The sequence below is a fragment of the Peromyscus californicus genome, unplaced genomic scaffold, assembly GCF_007827085.1.
Source record: "Peromyscus californicus insignis strain IS unplaced genomic scaffold, ASM782708v3 Scaffold_18__1_contigs__length_77618521, whole genome shotgun sequence".
Lineage (NCBI taxonomy): Eukaryota > Metazoa > Chordata > Mammalia > Rodentia > Cricetidae > Peromyscus > Peromyscus californicus.
In genome coordinates this window covers 37,979,110-38,001,847 of record NW_026294480.1, presented here as the reverse complement: position 1 = coordinate 38,001,847, position 22,738 = coordinate 37,979,110, and the positions used below count along the sequence as shown (strand labels likewise).

Sequence of the window (22,738 nt, the reverse complement as noted above, 5' to 3'; positions counted from 1 at the left end):
CCTGAGAAGAGCCAAGAGGAAAGAAAGCAAAGGCTGAGAAAGCGGGCTGTGTGGTTGGCTATACCCCAGAGCCCAGCACAGTGCTGATTTACCACGAGCTTAATAATTCTTTTCTAAAGACTTCCTCAGAGAGAAAGGGGGAACAGGGAAAGTACAGTGCTGGATATGTAGAATATTAAGGAGCCTTTCTACCAACTACTTATAAGACAGGGTTCTTAAACATCATGTACTTCTTCAAAGGGTACACACTGTAAAATCCTAAGTACCAGCACAATGAAGCTGGAAGGGAAGGAAGACTGTTCCCCACGTACTTTCTGATCTAAGAGTTCGGAGAGGCAGCAGATCCACGCATCCTCCATCTTCCTGCAAAGCAAGCTCACACTGTCTGGAAGTGAGCACTACCATCCAAACGTACAAAGGGCTGCTTTTGCATTTCTCCTCAGATCAAAATGCTGCTATAGGATGATCTCTCAAATCTACCATTCTGTATCAAATAATTGTAATAAACTCTCTTCCACCTTACACATTAAGCTACCTAAAAACTTTGTGGCCGCAGGATTTTCCGTATGAAATAACTATGCATACCCACTGCTTCTCCAGTGACTAGAAAACTGGGAACAGTAAGTTTTCCCAAGGCCACACAGAATTAGGGCCAAAGCCAAGAATACACTTGAAATTCTTGGCTCTTGATTGTGTATTTGGCCCTTCCCAGGGTACGAAAAGCAAAACTAATGCCACTCCAGATCAATACCACACTAAATACAAGAAGAACTCTCCCACTGCATGGGCCAGCCTTTTTACAAAGTTGTAAGTCTTAATATAAATCCTTTTAACTCTGCTAGACCTTGACAAGAAAAAAAAAAAAACTTAAGTGATTTATCACCTTCAAAGTATCTAACATGATTTGTAACATCCCGGTCTATTTGTGTCAGGACACTTCTCCAGTAACAGAGCTCTTTCACACATCTTATGCAGTAGCTGACAGATGCTATCCTCACTTTTGCTTTACTCAAAAAAAAAAAATAGTTTGTTCAAGGTCACTCAATTAGTCTAGGATAGAGAGGGCCCTGAGACCCAACTCTTCTCTTTTTCGAATCCCATGGCCTTTCCTCTCCTAAGACATCAAATGAGAATCAGATTCAGAAGTGTGAGATTTACCTTCTCTGTGCCTCTATCCTCTCTCTCCTTGCCTGCTCCATTTGCAGGGATTCTCCTCAGTCCTCTTTTTCAACCACCAATGATCCTTTGCTACTCCTTTTTCTGACCTAGTGTTACTCACTTTTTTTGATGGAAGTATCTCTAACAAAAAGTAAAGAGCTGGTCCACAGATAAAGGTGGAAGCAGCATTCTGACATAGCTTGTATTAAAGTATTTCCTACTTCTGGGGCCACGTGATCAGTCTCCACCATCTAGGTCCACTTGGCTCTTGAGTTAAGATAAGGATTATCTGAATTTCTTCGGTTCTTGCATTGATGGTAGTGAATAATCAGATTTGGATTGCACAATTCTAAAAAAACACTGCTCCCAGGGCTGGCAGGATTGCTCAGTAGGTAAGGGGCTCGCTGTGCGAGCCTAATGGCCTGAGTTCCATCCCTAGAAGCCACACTAAGTGTATGGAGAGAACCAGCCTTACAGATTCCGCTGAATTCCACACAGACCCTGTGGCACATACATACATGCAATAATTTTGTTTTAATTGAACCCGGATCTCCCTGGGTTCCAAGTTCAAATAGTGAGAATGTACATCTCTCCTTTGAAATGCAACTGGAAGATTAATATTTACATTAAATATTGAATTCGTAGCAATCACTATAAGTCATTGGAGAAAGATAACCTCTAAAGAACCTGGTACATTTCCTGAACCAAGTAAGTTGAAACTTTCAGAAAAAGATAAGAAAATAGAGAAAGAGCTACTCTATTAGCCCTAATAGAGTAAAGCTTACCTATCTTTGGCATTCTTGAGGGACAAAATGATTGGAAAAACTTTAGAGAAGTCATGTGGCCTTTAGCAGCGTGGGGAGAAAGATGCTGCCCATGGATCAGTGTCTTTGTTGGCATCACTGTAAACTAGGATGTAGTTTCACGTGTGATAGGTACGTGATGAACTTGTGGTTTCTGCCAATGAGTGAGTCACTCCAAAGTGATTTTAGTGATGACTATGACATAATAACTACAAAATAACGAAATGCCAGAACACTAACCATAAGTAGGAAACATTGGTTCTAGTGTTGTTCTTTCTCTTTCTTTATCAACTCACATTGACCTTGGGAAGGTCACATCTCTGGGTTTCAATTTCTTCAGCTCTATGATGAGACATTAGGTTGGATGGTATCTCAGGTCTGTCTAAGTTCTAAGGCATCCTGATGCCTTTTATCGTAAAAACTTTTGTACCTTTGTTTTATTTTTAAAACTTCAATAGTTTTTAAAACAATACCACATTGGCTGGGCTTTGAAAACTCGCTGATAGACAAGAAAAAGAAAAAGAAAAAGAAAAAAAAAAAAGCTGGTAGACAAATTAAAAAAAAAAAAAGATAGAATGCAAATGGGAATCCCTTTTAATTAAAAACTCAGATAATTCATTAAGAGAGAAAATGGACTTAGCCTCTCTGGCAGTCTATAAGGGTCCTGAAGGTCTCTCAAACATGAGATCATAGAGAGATTTTTGGTATCTTCTCAAAAATAGGAGAAAGTGGAGCAGAGAACAGAGAGAAAAACAACAGAAGAGATGCAGAGAGAAAAAACTCAAAGAAAACTCTGGTGACACTGGATGTTCCAAAAGACCATTTGTATTTTTATTACTCACTGCTCTTTCTGCATCACCTCTTGGGGGCAAGGGCAGTTCTTTCTAGAATCAGCACCGACCGAACTTCTGTCCGCAGCACCTGTGATTTCTCTCTAGAACATTAGAGTACTGACCCTCCAAAACCATTTTTAAGGGCTCCCAGGTTGAGACGTGCCGTGGCATATCACCCAGTTCTCTCCTGCAGATAGATATCCAGAGTGTTTTCACTGTTATGAATGTCATCATGAGCATATATGGAGCTTTAGCTGTAACGAAACCCTGGGCACCGCTTCTTGGTTAACTAATAATTAAGAATGAAGTAATAAAGTATGAAGTTGGCAAGTCTCTTATTTTGTTCCAAATAAATCCTATTAATGTGGGAATTTGATATAAAAAGGAAAGATGAACTTCAATTAGGAAATTTCATCACTCACCAGCATCTTTGATCCAATTATCATAAAAACGCACAGTCCTCGATGTAAGATCACTGAACGCCATTTTCTACAAGATTAACTGGCTCTTTTAATGGATTCTTCAGTAAAGCGACACAGAAATGAGCTTATGATCTATAAATGCAAATAAAAATAAGCTTTTAGTAATACAATATTTAAAATGCTAAAACTTTAATAGGAGCTGGCAGGACAGCAAACTCTTACTGCAGGGAAAATGCATTAGTGAACCGTAGGAAATGCTGACGCAGTCGCAAACACTCAAGAAAGAGATTCTTCTTGAGAGACTGGTAACCTCACCAAAGAAGGCTGGACTTTCATGGATGTGATACAAAAGGAAGATATGGTCCTAAAAACTCTTATAGGAATATTTCCCTTTCATGAAGAAAATGCAGGTCGGGGGGTAGGCTGTACCACCATGGCAAGGCTGCAGTGCACATCCAGGCGGTGTAGAAGAGACTCAGACCTTCAGAGACGTATGCTAGCCCGGGCCTTGGAGCCACCTTCAGACCCAATAAAGTCTTTTTTGTGTGAATTTTTGAAAATATTTATTTTATTATTTTTAATTATGTGTACATGCATGTGTGTGTGTGTGCATGTGTGTGCGCACGTGCATGCATGTGCCATGTATGTATGAGTGTCAGTGGAAACCAGAGGTATGGTGACATTTTATTTGTATTAAAATGTTATTTGTATGTTAATAAATAAAGTTGCCCGGGGGTCAGAGCTATTAGCAAGCCATAGGAAAGCAGGGCAGTGGTGGCGTACGCTTGTAATCCCAGCACTTGGTAGGCAGAGCTGGGTAAGTCTCTGTGTGTTCAGGGATACAGCCAGTATTGGATACACATGCCTTTAATCTCAATACCAATCAAGGAAAACCTGGAGGTCTATACAGACAGGCCGTGAGGAGGCAGTCATGTGGTTGGGTTTACAACCAATGAGAAGGCAGAACAGAAATTCTATATAAGGACTTTAACACAGAAAGTAGCTCTGGTTCGGAGAGGTAGGACCACCGCAGGAGGAAGGGTAAGGTTTTAGCTCTTAGCTCTGACCTCTTGGCTTTCTTCTTTGCATTAGTTCTGTGTTTCTTATTTAATAAGAAGGTTGGTTACATCTACACAGAGGTATTGAATCCTTTGCAGCTGGAGTTCCAGGCAGCTGTGAACCACCTGACATGGGCACTAGGAACCAAACGCAGGCTTCTGCAAAAGCAGTACACTCTCAACCCCAGAGCCAGCTCTCCAGTCCCTTAAATTTTTAAAATATAGGAGCTCTCAGTATTCCTACAGTATTTAATTAATCATCAATTAATTAATCATTAATCATCGACTAATTAAAAAAAAATTAGCGGAACGAGGCAGAAAAATGGGAGGAAGGGCAATAAGAACCAAGGAAAGAAGCTCTGTTATTTCAAACGGGTAGGCAAGCACTATGGAAAAGAGAACTCTTTTGAGGAAGATGGCCAATGAAAAGACCCAGCCCAGATACACGTTACAAGACACAATCCCTCCCAGGTAACTCAAGCAGTAAAGCATTAGCACAGAGACAAATAATGGAGCACCCAGAAATATGTCCAATACATTTGAGAATTTAAAAGTGCATGTCAGTAATCCTGAGAGGTATGCTTCCCCACACTTGAAAAATCTCCAAAGTTAAGGCACAACTTACAAATGGCAGGCATGTCATAAATTAATGGCGGAGTGAATCAAAGCCATATGGCAAGAAGATTGGAAATGTTCTAAAGGCAGATCGTACAACAATACAAATGTGCTCAATGCTATGGAACTTGTTTGAAAAGGCAAACTTCACATGATGTATGTTTTGTTATAGTAACAAAAGAAATCTTGTAAGTTTACTACGGGAAAATTGACTCTCTCCTGGCATTATAAAACAAAGTGTTTTTCATTTAATTTGTATAACTACAGAAATAAAATAAGGCATGCAGCATGCTGATATAGATGATGTCTCAAATCAATGAACATTAAACCACTAATAGTCACTCAACAATGGCCTGATACAGGTAGATAGGCATCAGGAAACAGAACAACCACAACAAAAGGCTGCCTGAATCCAACGTTATCAGACAAGCTCTAACCCCAAATGACCGAAAGCGCTAGATAACAAGTCTGAAACTGCATAACCTGACCACAGGAAAGGCCCTCCTAAGACTCAAACTTCAGAAGATAAAGAGACTAGCAAGTTAACTATCAAAAATGGAGGAGGCGAAGATAAAGTGCTGCCGGGACCCAGGGCTGGAGGGGTGTGGAGAATACAAAGGAAATGGTAGCCTGGTGGCGTTGCTGAGACAGGATCACGGGAGCCAGCAGTCAGACCCCACTTCCAGGTGAGGGCGTTGCAACAGCCCCTGTTTGGGTTCTGGAAACTCAGATGGAATCTCTGCTCCCACTGTCTTTGCGAAGGAATGCCTCTGGAAGGCTTTGAAGGAAATTTCCACCCACGTGTTAACCTGTGTGTTTCGTGTGTTCTACTGTGGGCTGAAACAAGCTTCCCCCTCTGCAAAACAAAACTCCCAAGAGTTCTGCACAGGAAAGATCTGGGGGCCTTAGCTTGTTCCTTCCCAAGGATTTGGGAAGACCTGAAACTCAGAATGTGAGCGATGACTACCAACAGGTCCAGACACGTTTAAAACAGGATTTCCCCAACTTGACAGGACTGACATTTTAGGTCAAACACTTCTTAGTCATGGAGACCTACCCTGAGCATTGTGAGTTACATTAGACAACCTGGCTTGAGGATCTATCGACTAGACAGCAGGAACCCTTGTTTTAATGGATAGCTGTTGTGGAATATCATTTTAAGGTGTGTTACATTTGTTTACGCTGTGGAACATTTGTTTTAATGATACGAAGATGTGTTGCATTCTTTTACGTTGCCTTTGTTTAACTCTGTGAAGCTGTGTTACTGTGCCTGTCAAAACCACCTGATGGTCTAATAAAGAGCTGAATGGCCAACAGCAAGGCAGGAGAAAGGATAGGCAGGGTGGCAGGCAGAGAGAGAATAAGTAGAAGGAGGAAAAGAAAGAAAAGAGAATCAAGGAAGAGAACAAGGAGAGCAGGACACGTTAGGGGCCAGCCACCCAGCCACCCAGCCAGCCACAGAGTAAGAGTGAAAGCAAGGTTTACAGAAGTAAGAGAAAGGTAGAAAGCCCAGAGGCAAAAGGTAGACAGGATAATTTAAAGTTAAAGAAAGCTGGCTAGAAATAAGCCAAGCTAAGGCTGAACATGTATAATAATAAGCCTCCATGTGTGATTTATTTGGGATCGGGGTGGAAGGCCCCCCAAAAGAACAAAGAGCCAAAAGAGCAAAGAGAAAAAACAACAACAACAACATTTTGGCATTCCAACCTGGGGTTATAGTAAAAGAAAATCCAACAACAGGCAGCAATTATCCCATGTCCCCTGGTGGGCAAAAATGTCCAAAGTTTAAAGTAATTATCCAGACCACCAACTAGCATGTCTTCCCCAGACCACAGCAGCTTGCCTCAGAGTAAGCAGTTGGCAGACATGCCCTAATTTTAGTGTATAGTTGTTCAAAATAATATGAGTCTTTCTGTACAGACTAATTTCAATTTTTTTCAGAAATTTATTTAAATGGCTTCATGGGAGGAATTTTTTTTGTCTACTTCCAAATTCAAATCCATACAAAATTAATCATGTTTTTTTTTAATTAATGGACCAAACTGGGTTATACCTCTATCAGTGGGGTGAGGGTGGGGAGAGTGGGACTGAGCTTGGTGATGAACAAGCATAGTGCTGACACTTTCAGTCTTTGACTTTTAAGTTGAGAACAATCCTAAAGAATTAATCCTCTAGTCTTTAAGGCTATGGCAATATTTATTAAAACGCCTATCACCTACAGACTGTTTTTGAGGTAATATTTTTCCGCACATGTTTAAATCATTTTGTCTTCATCGTCCACTATAAATTTCAACAAAAAAGCAAATTAATCCAGAAAGACTAGGATAGACTCTGTGAAAAATTATTTCAAATGTTCCAATTTATTAATTAGCAGAAAGTACATGTGCTGCAGCATGTATAAACTTATTTATATATGTAGCCTATACATACACAAGCCCAAATATGTGCCCATTATACCTAACTTGCCAAGTGTGCTCCCAGTATTAATATTTCTCTTTAGTATTATTCTTATCACTTTCCCTCCTGTTTTTGTCATTTATTCAGTAGATGGGCATGTACATTGCCTTGGAAATAAAACAGCAGCCGAGAGCCAAGAGAAATGGCTATATCCTACCCTTTGAGTTACAAAATTGTATGTAGTTGGTCATAAGAAGAATTCAAGGCATAGACAGGAGGCTTCTGTGTCTCCTAAAACAGACGTGTATGTTTCGGGCTTGGAGTAAGAAGAGAGGAAAGCGGCCAGTAAAGATCTCAAAGGGATCAGTAGGAAGAACTGGAACTCGGAGTATGAGGGTCAGACACTATTGCTCACGCAGAGTTGGGGTAAGTGGTTAGGGGCTATATGGACAAGGAGTGCCTTTCGTTCTAGTGTGGTGTCAGGGCAACAGAAAGCCCTCTGAGTGCCTTCAATAGGTGTAAGAGAATTGCAGAAGAGCTGCAGACAATGATGAAGTTGTACACATAGAAATAATACATATCCCTTCCTGGACCTGCAGGGATAATTGACCAACCACTTGATGGGCCCTGGATGTTTAGGGGACAGTTATGTAGACAGAAAACCTGGAAGACTAAAAAGCTCCTCACTAAATGGGAGTTCCCAGCTAGCTAAGTTGGTCAGAGCATAGTGTTAATAAAATGTGTTTACAGTTATTATTTTATTTTATATGTATGGGTGCTTTGCCTGCATGTATGTTTGTGTACCAGAGTATGTGCCTGCTGTTTATGAAGGCCAGACAAGGATTTTTATCCCCTCAGGAAACTAAAGTTACAGATAGTCATAAGCTGCCATGTGGGTCCTGGGAATTGAACCTGGGTCCTCTGAGCAATCTCTCCAGCCCCTCATGGTGCTAATAAAAGGCTTCCCTTCTCCACCATTGCCTTGATCCTGTATATGCTTCTTGTAACTTACTGGGGATTTCAGGAGAGATGTTCACTGTGATGGATTTCTAGCACGCTCAGCAAATACAAATTAAGCTATAGAAAAATATAATTATGTTCTTGTTGGGGACTACTATTTTAAGGCATGTTACTTTTGTTTATGTTGCATTTGTTTAACTCTGAAACTGTGTCACTGTGCCTGTCTAAAACACCTGATGGTCTAGTAAAGAACGGCCAATGGCAAGGCAGGAGAAAGGGTGGGCGGGGTTGGCAGGCAGAGAGAATGTATAGAGGGAGAAACCTGGGAGGAGAGGGAGAAGGAAGAGCCAGAGGAGGAGGAGGAGGACACCAGGGGCCAGCCACCCAGCTACATAGCAAGACACGAGTAAGAAACAAAAAAAGGTATACAGGAATAGAGAAAGATAAAAGCCCAGAGGCCAAAGATAAACAGGGCTAGTTTAAAGTTAAGGAAAGCCAGCTAGAAATAAGCCAAGCTAAGGCAGGGCATTTATAATTAAGAATAAGCCTCCATGTGTGATTTATTTGGGAGCTGGGTGGCAGGCTTCCCAAAAGAGCAAAATGAACAACAACATGTTCTTATATCAGACAAAATGGATTTTAAGTAAAAGTTAGCATGAGGCATGGTCATTATAAAAGGGGTCAAGAAGATAAAGGGGTCAAGTTCATCAAAAAGATATAAGGGCTGAGTGGGGCAAAGTCCTTATTTAGCACACATGAGGTCCTGGGTTCCACATCCAGTACTACACAGGAGAGAAAGAGAGGGAGAGAGAATAAATATACATGCAAATAACATCCCAGCATCTAAATATACAAAGCAAATATCAACAGATTTAAAGGGAGAGATAGACTACAATACAAAAATTGCAGAGGATTCCAGTCTACCATTTTCAACAACACATCAGTCATCCAGAGAGAAAATTAAGAAGAAACAAAGGACTTGTAGCCAACAGCACAATGCACAGGATAGATTATATGATGAGTCACAGTACAAGTGTAAGGAATTTAAGATTGAAACCATATCAAGTCTCTTTTCTAACTACAATGTTATGAACCTAGAAATCAACAACAGAAGGAAAACCAGAAGATTCACAAATATGTAGAAAGAAAACAGCCTACTCCTGAACAATGAATAGGTCCCAAAGAAATCAAAATGGAATTGAAAAGTATCTTGAGACAAACTAAGACAGAAACACAACAAAACAGTGGAACATAGCAATTCTAAGAGGAAAGTTGTTATGCTCTGAATGTGAAATGCCCCCCACAGGCTCTTGTGTTTGATCAGTTGGTCCCTAACAGTCATGCTGTTTTAGAGGCTGTGGAATCTTTGTGGGGTGGGGTCTAGTTGGAAGAAATGAGTCACTTGGAGGCACTCTCTTTGCTTTATGACTGCCTACATCATAGCTAATCAGAGGATCCATGACCCTGCTACCATGGAATCATCTACCACGAAGCCATGACGGATTGTATTCCATCATGAGCCAAAACAAACCATCTCACTAAATTGTGTTGCCAGGTGTTTGGTCTCAGTAATGAGAAAAGCACCGTTTGTAGTAACATAACAGAGGCCTGTATTTGAAACAAAGAATGACTTCCAATAAAATGTAACAATAATAATTAAAGAAGCCGGGCGTTGGTGGCACACACCTTTAATCCCAGAACTTGGGAGGCAGAGCCAGGCTGATCTCTGTGAGTTTGAGGCCAGCCTGGTCTAAAGAGCGAGATCCAGGAAAGGCGCAAAGCTGCACAGAGAAACCCTGTCTCGAAAAAAAAAAAAAATTAAAGAAAAAGAGATCATGAGTCTGTGAGGGAATTGGAGGAAGACATGGAAAGAACTGAGGAAAAGGTGAAAATGATGTAAATAGAGTACTCATATATTCTCAACAAAAATTAAGTTAAAAAACCCTGATGTTCTATATCAAGGAACCAAAAAAAAAAAAAAAGTCCAAAATCTACAGAAGGAAATAATTAGAAAGCACCTTAGAAATCAGTGGAATCTCTATACTTCAACAACAAAATACAATGAGGAGTAGAAAAACAAGTTTTATGAAAAGTTAAATAAAAACACCTTTAGCTAGAAGAAAGATTTAAATAAATGAAATCATATTGGGAAGGAGGCATTACAACAGATACCAAGTAAATGTAAAGGGGTAGGTCAGTGCAACTTTTGTGGGTTCTCCATTTCTTATGTCAGTGGTTCCTGGATATGAATGAAATTCAGAATCCCTGAGACAGAGATTTGGATACGAAGTGTTTGGGGAAATTCCCATGGTGGGCTAATGTTAGAAACCTCTTCTTAATGCTATATACATTATTCTCAGGACACCACCCAAAACACCTGAAACAGGCATAAAAACACAGGACAGGATTCAGGTAATAAAAGTCGCCTGGATGTGGAAGGCATCGGAATCAGGGTGGGATAGGAGGCGTCACTGATCCTGGACAAGATTAATCCGATGAGTCAAAAGAATTTATGTGAGAAATGAGATCTGTGGGCAGCACCTGAGTCAGCACCCACATCTCTGGTGTGAGGAAACTGGGCCCTTATTTTAGGGGTAAAATGTGAGGGCCTCAAGCATTCGTGAGAGAAAAATCATGACTACATCTCAGTTCTTAGTGCATTACAGAAAACTAGGTCCTACGTGTTGCCGTTCAGGCAAATAAACAGAAACACAACAGAGTCAAATACCAAAGAAGAAATTAAACACCTAACTTTTTGTTTTTCAAGTGAAAATGTCATTGAGTCCAGGAAGATTATTTGCTACAAGTAACAGAGCAATCAAGTGTAAGTAACAGAGGAGGGGATATGATCTCTCACAGAGCGAGACATCCAAACACAGGGGCAGTTCTTGTGAGCTAGAAAAGATCTGATTTGTTGCTTTTAATGGAAAAGACCGTGGTAACCATTCCTACACACCTTTCTTGAGAACAGAAAGATGGACTTTCCCTCCCTCCCTCCCTCCCTCTTTCCCTCCCCCCCTCTTTCCCTTCTTTCTTTTTCAGGGTCTCCCTGTGTAGCTGACTCAGAGTCCATGCTCCACCTGCCCCACTCAAGCTCCCTCCTGCTGGGATTGTAAGTGAGAACCACACCCAACTGGATTTCTTTTTAGGGTTTAAAAAAACCTTCTGCATGTTCTCCAAGAAGACTCTCAAATGACCCTTTTCATAAAAGTCTCACAGGTTAGCTTCTAGCTAAGGACCGGACCAGGTATAGTGATGCATGCCTGGAATCCTAGCACTGGGGAGGCTAAGACACAAGGATACAAGTTCGAGGCTAGTCTGTGCTGCTTAGGAAGACTCTATCTCTCTATTTTCTCTCTCTCACACACACACAAACACACCAACACACACGCACGCACACGTGTGCACACACAGTCTCGGGAAAGACCTGAAATAGCGAAGAATCGTCAGCCCACAAGGATAGAGGAGAGGTTAGCTTAAGAGAAACAATGTAGCACATAACTGTAGCTTGGAGGATTGCCCTGGCAGGGCACGTTCAGATATGAACCAAGGCTCCAAAGCCAGAGCCCACCCAAGTGTTTGCTACCCTGCTTGCCTGGAGTATGTTCCCGACAAAAGGATTTTGATTTTGGTTTAAACAAAGCATGATAAATAAGTTAGTAAGTAAAATATGCAAATAAGTTAACACAACTCTGTAGCACCATATAAGACTTTCCAGTGAGTTTTATGTCTCTTCTGTTTATAATTATCTGTGCCATGGTCTCTTTGGAACAGATGCCACACTATAAATCTATAAACACAGGGTGGTACACCACTTGTAATTGTCATTATATGCGTGCCCTGAGCCAAAGTCATTCTACCTGGAATCTAGCCTACATGAATACGATGGATGTTTCCTGCTCCCAGAAGCAATGACCTGGAATATCTACTAATGTGGTATGAACATCTCAGGTCTGTCCTTCAAAACCAATCAGGATTCAAAACAAATACGTTTTCCATTCCTTGTTCTATTCTTTCACCCCAATTTTTACTCCTTCCTTCTTCCTTATTTGAAGAATTTACTAAGAATTTGGTCTCTGAGAGTGATAACATATATACATAACTCACCAGACTAATTCAGATCACATTTCTGTCTGGCTCAAGATCATGACCTGAGTCTGAGAAATGAGGCAGACATTTTGGCTTCAATGTTCACTTAGCCTTAGTGTGCTAAGGTGACAACTTGTTAAATATGAAGGAGACCTAGATGCCAGGGTATTCACAAAGGGCTCCACTAGGAAATGGAATTTCTGTGAACACTTCAGCATGGCACTAAATATCGTGCTGTTCACTGTTTCTGGGCAGTCATAATAACAGAAATCTCTCCCATGTAAGTAGGAAAATAGAAGCCTTCATCTCTGGTCCCAACTTAGTTTTCTATAACTGGAGAGAGAGGAGGAAATTTCGGACCTGCTCAAATCACCAGTAGGTGTTAGCTCAGTGCTGGGCACTGCAGAGTGACCAGATGCAGACAGAGTCCCTTTTCTACAAGTAGCATCAACGCAAAAAGATTTTCTAGGTGTGAGATGAGTGAAGTTTGAGAGCTTAAAAGTATCCTAACACCTGTGCCCCTTGGGACCAATTAGACGGGCTTATCAGAAGATGTGATAATTACTAATTACTACAAAGAGAATTTAAATCTTATTCACAATCTAATGCTAGTTCTGCATCTTGAATTAACCAGGTGCTCAGCAAATGTCTACTAGATGAACTTTTAAATCCTGTAACCTCAGGGGGAAAAGGCAGGGTAAGAAGGAATACCCATGCCAGGCTGAACGCAATCTTATTTTTAAAATATGGTTCCTACATTTAAGCAACTTTCAATCTGCCCGAGGAAGAAATCTACTTAGATTTCTATAATGCAAAGTTTATATAGATCATGAAAAGCCTTATGGGAGTGTTACACCTGACCCAGAAGGAAGGCAAGCGTGTTAGAGGAGAGGATATACAATCTGAATAAGAATTCACTGGGGAAAAAAATGTTCACACGAGAGAGAGAGAGAGAGAGAGAGAGAGAGAGAGAGAGAGAGAGAGAGAGAGAGGGGAAGAAGACTCTGCAAGCAGACAGAACTCCAAGGAGTGGGGAAATCAACTCAACCAATATTTTCGCATATCTGTTATATGTCAAGCACGATTATAGTGCTAATGATATAGTAGAAAACCAACGAAAATTCTGACCACACAATATTATAGAAAAGCCTAAGGATGTTTGTAGACTAGCTGTTAATACCCTGGTAATGCACAAGGGTAAGGAGCGGAGACATAGAGATCAGGACAGGAGAGGTACACTCCAGTGGTCCTCACTTGACTGTGGAGGAAGCAAAGGCAGCCAGGCTGAAGAATTTCATTATCCTTAGTTCTGTTGACAATGAGGAGTCATGACAGGTTTTTCAAGTTGGGAAACTGTCCATCAGTGGGAGATTGGGAAAGATTAACTGGGTGGTGGGATCCAGAGTTGGGAAACTGAGGGTGTGGTTTAGAGGCAGGACAAAACAATTCTGCAGGGTGGCATCCTATGGGGAAAGATACAGCGTGGAGGCCCTTCCTCTGCAGTGCATCCCTGGGCTAGCCACTCAGGGATAGTGTCCTTGTAATAGCAATCCTCCTCTAAGACAGCCCATGCTGCATAGTTTTGCAAATTCTTATTGATTCTTATCTGCTCCATTCATCAAGAGGGAAGAGCCTATGCCTTGGAATCTTTGTGTGCCCAGTGCCTAGAGCGCAGTAGAAAATACCTGTGGTATGAGTGAATTACTAAGTGTTGTATATTAAATTGTGATCCCTCAAAATTGCTAGGTTAGATCCTAGTCCCCAGTACTGAAGAACGTGACCCATTGGAACAGAGGGTCTTTATAGACATTATCAAGCTAAAGATGAAGTCACAGGCCTGGGACATGATGCAGCAAGTAAAGTTGGTTGCTGGCCCAGCCTAACGATCTGAGTTCAAGCCCTAGGACCCACATGATGGAAGAAGAAAACCAATTCCTGTCAGTTATCCTCTGTGCTGCGGTACATACATGCCCTGCCCCAATAAGTACATAAATAAATAAAGTCATTAGGATGGGTCCTAATCTAATATGACTGGTATCTTTGTAGAAGGGCGAAATCCAGGCATGGATAAACATACAAGGTAAACAAAATATGAATACAAAAATGGCCATCTCTAAGCCAAGGCAAAGAGCTGGACTAGCCCCCTTAGCAGCTTCCAGAGGGAACACAGCCTGTACACCCTGGGTCTCTGAATTCTAATGTTCAGAACTATGAGCTAATACATTTTTGTTGTTTAAACCACCCAGTAGGTGGGACTTTGCTAGAGCAGCCCTACCAAATTAATATAGCAAGTAGATATGTTCATTGGACTTACAGAAAAATCCAGTATCCGAACCTAGGATTAAAGCCATGCTTAATTATAGCAAGAGGTAATAATTAACATGGGAGCAGTGCAGATCTCTTGAGAAATACCATAGGAGGGGACCTGGCAAAGGACAGCACCCCAGGGAACACCCATGTTTAAGAAACAGGAAGCGAAGCCGGGACAAAAACAAGGAAGCAACCGTCGAAAGCTGTAGGGTAACATCTAAGAGTGGTTCTAAACACTGAAGAACAAAAAAAAAAAAAAAAAAAAAAAAAAAAAAAAAAAAAAAAAAAAGATTAAAAAAATAAAAAAGGCATGAAATTTCACAGAAACAACCAAACAAGGAAAAGCTACAAATAAACATTCTAAATCCTAGAAAACTCTATGGTCAAATAATGATTCTGGAGCTGACTGGTGTCTCCAACAAGCAAGGGTCTTAACCCGAAGCAGCCTCTCCTTTTACTGGTAAAGCAGAAGGATCGGGACTGTTTCTTTCTTCTTTCTTTCTTTTTTTTTTTTGGGGGGGGGGTTGAGACAGGGTTTCTCTGTGTAGTTTTGGAGCCTATCCTGGAACTCACTCTGTAGCCCAGGCTGGCCTCGAACTCACAGAGATCCGCCTGGCTCTGCCTCCCGAGTGCTGGGATTAAAGGTGTGCGCCGCCAACACCGCCCGGCAAGGGCCTGTTTCTAAACAGGCTCAACGCTGAAGAGGAGAATGGACTGATAACCCTTACACAACAGGAATCCACTTCTGGTGACAGGAGTGCCAGTTACACTTGCTGGTTGGACAGGGACAGTTGCCTCACAGCTACTCTCTGAGGAGGGATAAATCTTGATATTACCACTTAATGCTACTTTAAAATGAGAACTGCCAAGTGCAGTCATGCATGTCTGTAGTCCCAAGTGACTCCAGGGTCTGAAACAGCAGGACCGCTAGACTTCAGGAGCTCAAGGCCACTTGGAGCAACAACGTAGTGAGACCATACCTCTTAAAAATACAAGGTTTTTTTTTTTTTGTTTTTGTTTTTTTTTTTGTGGTTTTTCGAGACAGGGTTTCTCTGTGTAGCTTTGTGCCTTCCCTGGAACTCGCTCTGTAAATCAGGCTGGCCTCAAACTCACAGAGATCCTCCTGTCTCTGTCTCCCGAGTGCTGGGATTAAAGGCGTGCACCACCACCACCAGGCAAGAGTTGTTTTTTTATTTTTTTATTTTATTTTTTTTAACATTTATATATTCAGGGCCTGTGTAGCTCAACATTCTCACCTAGAACATACAAGTTCTTAAGGAATGAGGCAGGAAAGACTAGATAAAAGTTCTCTTCAGATGCAGTCTGTCTTGGCTGCATCTCTTTCCTCCATCTCCCAAAGCACCTTTAGTTAGGTCACCCCACAAACTTTTCCCACTCAGTGATCTCATTCTGCACTAAATTCACTAAATTCATCAACACAGCTCTTCACTAAGGCCTTCACCTCATCAAAATGGTTACACACTACTACAGTTTAGATTGGCTAGACATTGGGAAGAAAATGATTTCATCACTAATCGGAGTAAGAGAGTAATTTGAAACTTAAAATGCATTAGGCTTTCCTGAGACAGAAAAATTTAAGTCAGCCAGGCAGTGGTGGTGCATGCCTTTAATCCCAGCACTCGGGAAGCAGAGGCAGGCAGATCTCTGAGTTTGAGGCCAGCCTGGGCTACAGAGTGAGTTCCACGACAGCCAGGGCTATATGATGAGACCCTGTATTTAAAAAGAAAGAAAGAAAGAAAGAAAGAAAGAAAGAAAGAAAGAAAGAAAGAAAGAAAGAAAGAAAGAAAGAAAGAAAGAAAAAGAAAAGAAAAGTAAAGTAAAGAAAGAAAAAAAAATTTTAAGTATAAACTGAGATCCTCAGCCCTCAAACTCCAGCTCCGTGATGGGGAAACAGGGCTCGGAAGAAATGACAAAGCATCTAGACAGCAAGGAGATGGTGCAACAAGAACTATCCAGAGAATCACAAGACTTTAAAACACTGGAAAAGCTCACAAATAGACTCAGGGGTAGGGCACAAAGCAAGGACACTAAACAGACAAAGAACCAGCCAACAGCATGCAGCTGTAATTCTGACACACAAGGATCTGTAGTTCGAAGAGAGTCTGGGCTACACAGTAAAGCTACATGGCAGGTTACATGGCCTTGCCTGATACTCTGCATAAAACACACACACACACACACACACACACACACACACACACACACACACACACACCCCAACCTAAGGTGAAAGCGCAATGTGACTAAAAGCAGTGAAATTCTCTAAGTACCTGGAGTTAGAAACATGTATCCACAAAATGATGTTTTAAAGAATAACATGGAACGGTGAATACAGAACTAATGTAACCATTTAAGGAACAAAGCATCACTAATGCATTAAAAAGAAATTAGCAACAGAGTGTTCCTGGCTGAAGAGTGATCCCCTGGCGGTGAAGTAGCCAAATGAAACCAACAGAGGTGAAAACAGCCTCAAAAGACTCCCCAGAGGGCAAGAACATCCGATACAAAGAGGACTGATCTTTCCAAAGGGCAGAGTTTGACAAAAGAAAAAGAAGCCATGTTAAATACATAATAAAAATGTACTTTATAGACTGAGAAAGCTAATGATAGAGAACAATCACAAGATAAACCATGATTGATTAAGTGAGTAAAGAAGACATGTATGCATCTATGAAAAAAAAAATCAAAGATTTAAATAAGTAGAACATTATACAATGTTCATGGATTGGGAAACCCAATATTATTAGGATGTTAATTATCAAGACAGATGTGGTGGTACAGAATTCTGAGACAGAAGAATGGATATCCTTTCTCACAAAAGCAAAAGATATCAATTATGCTCAAGTTGATTAGAACAAATACGATCAAAATCCCATAACTGAGAGTATTTCTTAATAATCTTACCCCCACGTATTAACTGAAAAGAAATGAATACTTATATTAACACATAAAAACCTGAATATAATTTCTTAGAGCAACTTTATTCATAATCACCCCAAACTAGAAACCACCCAAATATTCCTCAATGCATAGAGAGACAAACAAACTACAGTAGCTCTAATCAAGGGAACGCTACTCAGATAATGAAAAGAAAATGTTGGGGAAGAGTCATGGAATTAATCTGGTGTAGATACTGGGAGATAACTGTAACCCTGAAGGAATGTTTGGGCTGCAGGGGCCCCTTAGAGTTTACACCTAACTCGTAGTTCAGTTGACCTCTGGGGTCTTCCCATCTTATACTGTGTTTCTCAAGACATTTGTAGGGCAACTGGGGAAGGAAGGTGGTAAAGTAAAAGATTTATTTCAAGCACAAAAGCATCCTGAACACCCTGGACAGACCATTGACAGAGCAATTGAATTGTGTGCATGTGTGTATGCCTACGGTGAATGCTCCACTTTTATTGGTGGTAAAAGCAAACTAGGAAAACTGGGAAGGTGAACTCTTGACTGAATTCCCCTGGCCACAAGCGCTCATTATGAACCATGACAAAGTCTAATTTCAGTACCATTGCTCAACCTATCATCATCTGGGATTCTAAAATGAATTCATGCTTCAGTTGTTTAGAAATTCAAAGTATGACAGGCATTTCGTTTTCTAGACAAGCTACAGACATTGATTTACTTAGCTGTTAATGTAGACAAGTGACTTTAGCTAGCAGTTCTGGTTTTCAGAAACCGATCTTCAGCAAAACAGGAGGAGGGCTGGAGTGATGGCTCGGTGGTTAAGAGCACTGGCTGCTCTTCCAAAGGACCTGGGTTCAAAACCCAGGATCCACATAGTAGCTCACAATCACTTCTGACTCCATTTCCAGAGATTCTAGTGCCCTCTTTAGATTTCCTTGGGTATCAGATATCTATATGGTACACATACATACATGCAGGCAAAACAGTTATGCACATGAAATAAATAAAAAGAAAGAAAGAATAGAAGAGGCCACCTTTCTTGGAGCCTCCACATAATCTTCTTGGGGTTATCTTATACCCTGAGACTTTAGTCTACTTAACATTCATTATTCTTTCCTGAGAGTCTTGAAAAAAGACATATTTGCAGAACTTCATTTGCCCCCACTTAGGGAAATACTGCACTATGATTTCAGTTTGGAGTTGTTGGGTGTTTATTTGTTTTTTTTGTTTGTTTGTGGGGGAGCAGTATTATTACTATTTTTTAAAGATGGCACGAAACACAAATGGATGTTTAAGTGAATGTTTGGAATATTTAAGAAAATGAAATAAAGTATTTGTTATATTATAAAGGTCAATATGGGAGGGTCTACAGGAGTAGGTTGGTCTAGCCTACGGTAATGCCACTTGGCTTTCTTAACCCTTAACACATACCTTTGCTTTCATTGATAGGAAAGATCCTGACAGTGGAGTCTCATGCTGAATGGGGGTTCCCTCAGTATAGTGACAGTGAGTTCAACTATTTATTAAAGGCTTTTCATACAGGTTTTTAAAACCCACTGCTTAGCATTTGTCTATTGCTTATCTATATGTCTTAGAGGGCTTCTGTGGGGAACTTAGGAAATTGGAGGGGTTTGGTTTTTTTTTTTTCTGTCCAAAGGAAATGACATGTTAACCCATTACATAGATGCAAGAATTCAGCTGAATCAAATATGCAATTACACAAAAATGTAATCCTGCAGCACATTATATACAGCCAGGATTGGCATGCCATTCTCATGCACTTGGATAGTGGGGTCAGTTTTTCTGGGTTGCCATCTGATATGACCAGATAGGCATCCAGTCCACACTAACTGCTAAGTGTTTTGATTCAAAGACAGGCAGGATGGCTCAGTTGGTAATATGTACTGTATAAGCATGAGGACCTGAGTTTGGATTCTCACGCTGGTGACAGTGGCACATGCCTATATTCCCATACTGGAGAGATGGAGACAGGAGGCCCTCTGGAGCTTCCTGGACAGTCAGCCAAGAGGAACTGGTGAGCTCCAGGTTTGGTGAGAGACTCCATCTCAAAAGACAAGGTGAAAAGTGATTGAGAAGGGCATCTAGCATCAACCTCCGGCCAGCACATGCACATACATGTGCATACACACAGTCACACATACACACATACAACACTTGATTTCATATCTGCATGAACCTCTTATTTCATAACATTAAAGGGCACTTTACTTGTGGACATACCATGTTGCCTCTTCTAAAATTCTGCATGCTTTACAGGGAAGGTGGAAAAGAAATCTTATCCAAATGTGTAATGAGGAAGGTGGGCCCAGGAATAAAAATCCACACTCTTCATCAATCAATAAGTCAGAGGATCACAGCTGATCACCACTTTGCTGCTTCTGCTAGCATGAAGGCCTGATTTTCTCCACTTCAAATTTAACTCTGAAGTTGAAACAAGACGTGTTTGCTTCTAACTAACACATAGCAAGGTCAACTTTTCAACATTCTGTTGATTAATCACATCTATTTGTAGCCTTGCCCTTTACTAAGCTGCTCTTGATCTCCTCAAGAGATTTTCTTTAATGAGATTTGATTCTCAAAAAATGTGAGGAATGTGTTTTCATTAATGTTAATCATCCTTTTTTTCCCTTTTTTTCTTCTTTCTTTCTTAAAACTTTGGGAATAAGATTAGTTGCATTTTATTCTTTAGAGTCATGATTTCACAAAATCCTCATAGCTGGAAGAAAGACACAGCTCAGTTTGTATATGTATATGTGTGTGTGTGTGTGTGTGTGTGTGTGTGTGTGTGTGTGTGTGTGTGTACCAAGGACAAAGATCAGTGTGTGAATCTAGAACCTCAATAATGTACACAGAGACCAACATGTTGTGGCATCCTTTGGGTAGCATTTTCCAGTCTAGTTCCAACTTTGAGGATTACTTCCTAAAAACAGAGAGAGATCCTGAGAGCCCACACTTTTGCAGATGGATGAGCAGCAGCAAGCTCTTTGCTCCTGCCAGTATGAGTTCCCTGAACATTTCATGTGATTTCATTTGATTCTGGACAGTAAACAGAAAGAGACAACATTGCCAAGTCTACTGAATTCAGTCACTCAAAATGTACTCCCAGTGTTCTCTGGCTCTGGGCTGCTCATCACTAACTTGGATACACATAGATCCTGGTCATCTGTGAACATTTTAGGAGAACTATATGCTATGAAAAGATTGACATTGATGAATCATGAAATCTCCAGCATAGTTGAAGCCCAATAGCATCTTTACAGAGTGGCTAACTGTGGATAGATTCACCATCTAGTAAATTCCCAAGCATCTGCTGCCATACTAATAAAGATGGAGGAGAGAAAGTCTAATCTAATCTAATCTAATCTAATCTAATGCAATCTGGAACTTCCTTCTAGTGGTTTATTGTCTCAGATTATCCATTATATAAAAGCACAGTCCTATCTGAACTTTACCTTTCTCTTTCACATTTTTCTAACAGAGGCAATGTTTATTTTCTTCCACTTTGTAACTAAAGTATAGATTTAGGATTCCCCCACATTAAATGTAGGAACATAATCCTACAAGTTTACGTGGGCATGCTTATACATCTTATACATCTCATCTCAACATCAATCCAAGGGATTTGGGACACTTGAGCTACAGCATTAAGTGTGATACCAATGCCTCCAGAATCCATTCCATGCTGGATCTCAGAGAGGAGGGCATGTCTGTCCTGGAGATAAACATCTGCCTTTTCTACATGCAAAGGTTTCTTCTGAGTTGTGTTTTTAATTGTGTTTATTTACTTATTTAATTATTCCTATGCTAGAAGTTGAATTTATGCATGCTGAAAATGTGTTGGTCTACTGAGCTGTCAGGAATTCTTATCTATCCTGATTTCCACTCTGCTGACTTCTCCTCCCTTCCTCCATCCCTGACCACAGCTTTCAGAACATGACATTTTCTGACTGTCCCCATGCCTTTCTATCCTCTTGTCCTTTCTGGGTTCTTCAGTGGCTTCTTTATGTCCTATTCGTACCCTGGATGTGGAGAACAGACTACTCCAATTGGTGGTACTTTGTTTTTTTCTTGATTTATCCACTTATTTATTTCTTTGTTTTGGTTTTCTGTAACCTGGGCTGGCCTAGAACTTGTGGTTTTCATCCTAACTCAGCCTCCTCAGTACTAGGACTGCAGGGATGAGCCACCACACCTAGCTTATCACACTCATTTCTAATATTGCGGTAATAACTCCTAAACTGATACTATAAACCCCAACCTTTCACTCTTGCCAGGGGTCATTGTGTCCACCCGCCAACCGCCATTACAACTCAGGCAGTCTTAACTGGAAGCCATCTTGCCTGCTGGGTTTTTGCCTGGTTGGCCTTTGTCCACCATTGTCACAGGTTTCCCTATCTTTAGTTCTCTTTCACACATCTGTGTGCTGTTCTCTGCCAACTGGAGCACAGGCACACGGGCCTCTGACCTCTCTCGGATGAGAGCTCTCTCCTCAGTCCTCACTGCCAACCAACCAGAGCCTCACCTCACACATGTACCCTACCACTCAGCCTGGGAAACTCCCACCTCTACTGTCACAGCTCTTGAGTCCAAGCTTAGAGTTAATCTTAAAGCTAGAAAAAACAAAACAAAACAAAACAAAACAACAATCAAAAAAAAGACCCAAAACGAAAAATCCCAAACACCTCTGTCACCATCCCAGGTTCCCCTTTCATGAGCCTCTAATGACTTTCTGAACCACATCCCATCAAGTCCAGTTTCTCAGCTCCATTATTTGGCTCCATCCTGCCCATTCAAACTTCCCATCATGCACCCCTCTCCCAGGTTAAAAATATTTTCCCCTTCAGTAAGCTACTCCACATCAGTCCCCTCCCCACTTCCCACCTCTAACAATCCTCAACTGTGTATTCTTTTGATTTTGATTAAAGCTGTCTTATCTGTTCCCAAGTAACCAATCTTGCCAATTAAAGCCATCTTCCCTCCCCTGCAGCTGTATGCTAAGGTTATAGAGACTGAGAGTTCTAAAAACAAGACAAAAGGCCTCTGTCCATTCATTCCTATGCTTGGGGACAGTCACAAACTGTTTTTATGTGTTATATTGTTTCATGTTAACAGAACGGAGCTTTGGAATGGGGAATGGGGTACTTGTT

The 22,738-nt window shown here is 40.9% G+C and overlaps 1 protein-coding gene across 3 annotated transcripts in view; it reads right to left on the bottom strand.

Annotated features, from left to right (window-relative positions):
• The window catches only part of Elovl7 (ELOVL fatty acid elongase 7), a 73,282-nt gene that overhangs the window by 22,865 nt on the left and 27,679 nt on the right, over positions 1 to 22,738 (bottom strand). For all 3 annotated transcript variants that reach the window (XM_052743256.1, XM_052743257.1, XM_052743258.1), the window contains exon 2: positions 3,217 to 3,348. In XM_052743256.1, coding sequence (XP_052599216.1) covers positions 3,217 to 3,280 — 64 coding nt within the window. In that variant the 5' untranslated portion in view covers positions 3,281 to 3,348. The remainder of the gene's footprint in view (positions 1 to 3,216; positions 3,349 to 22,738) is intronic.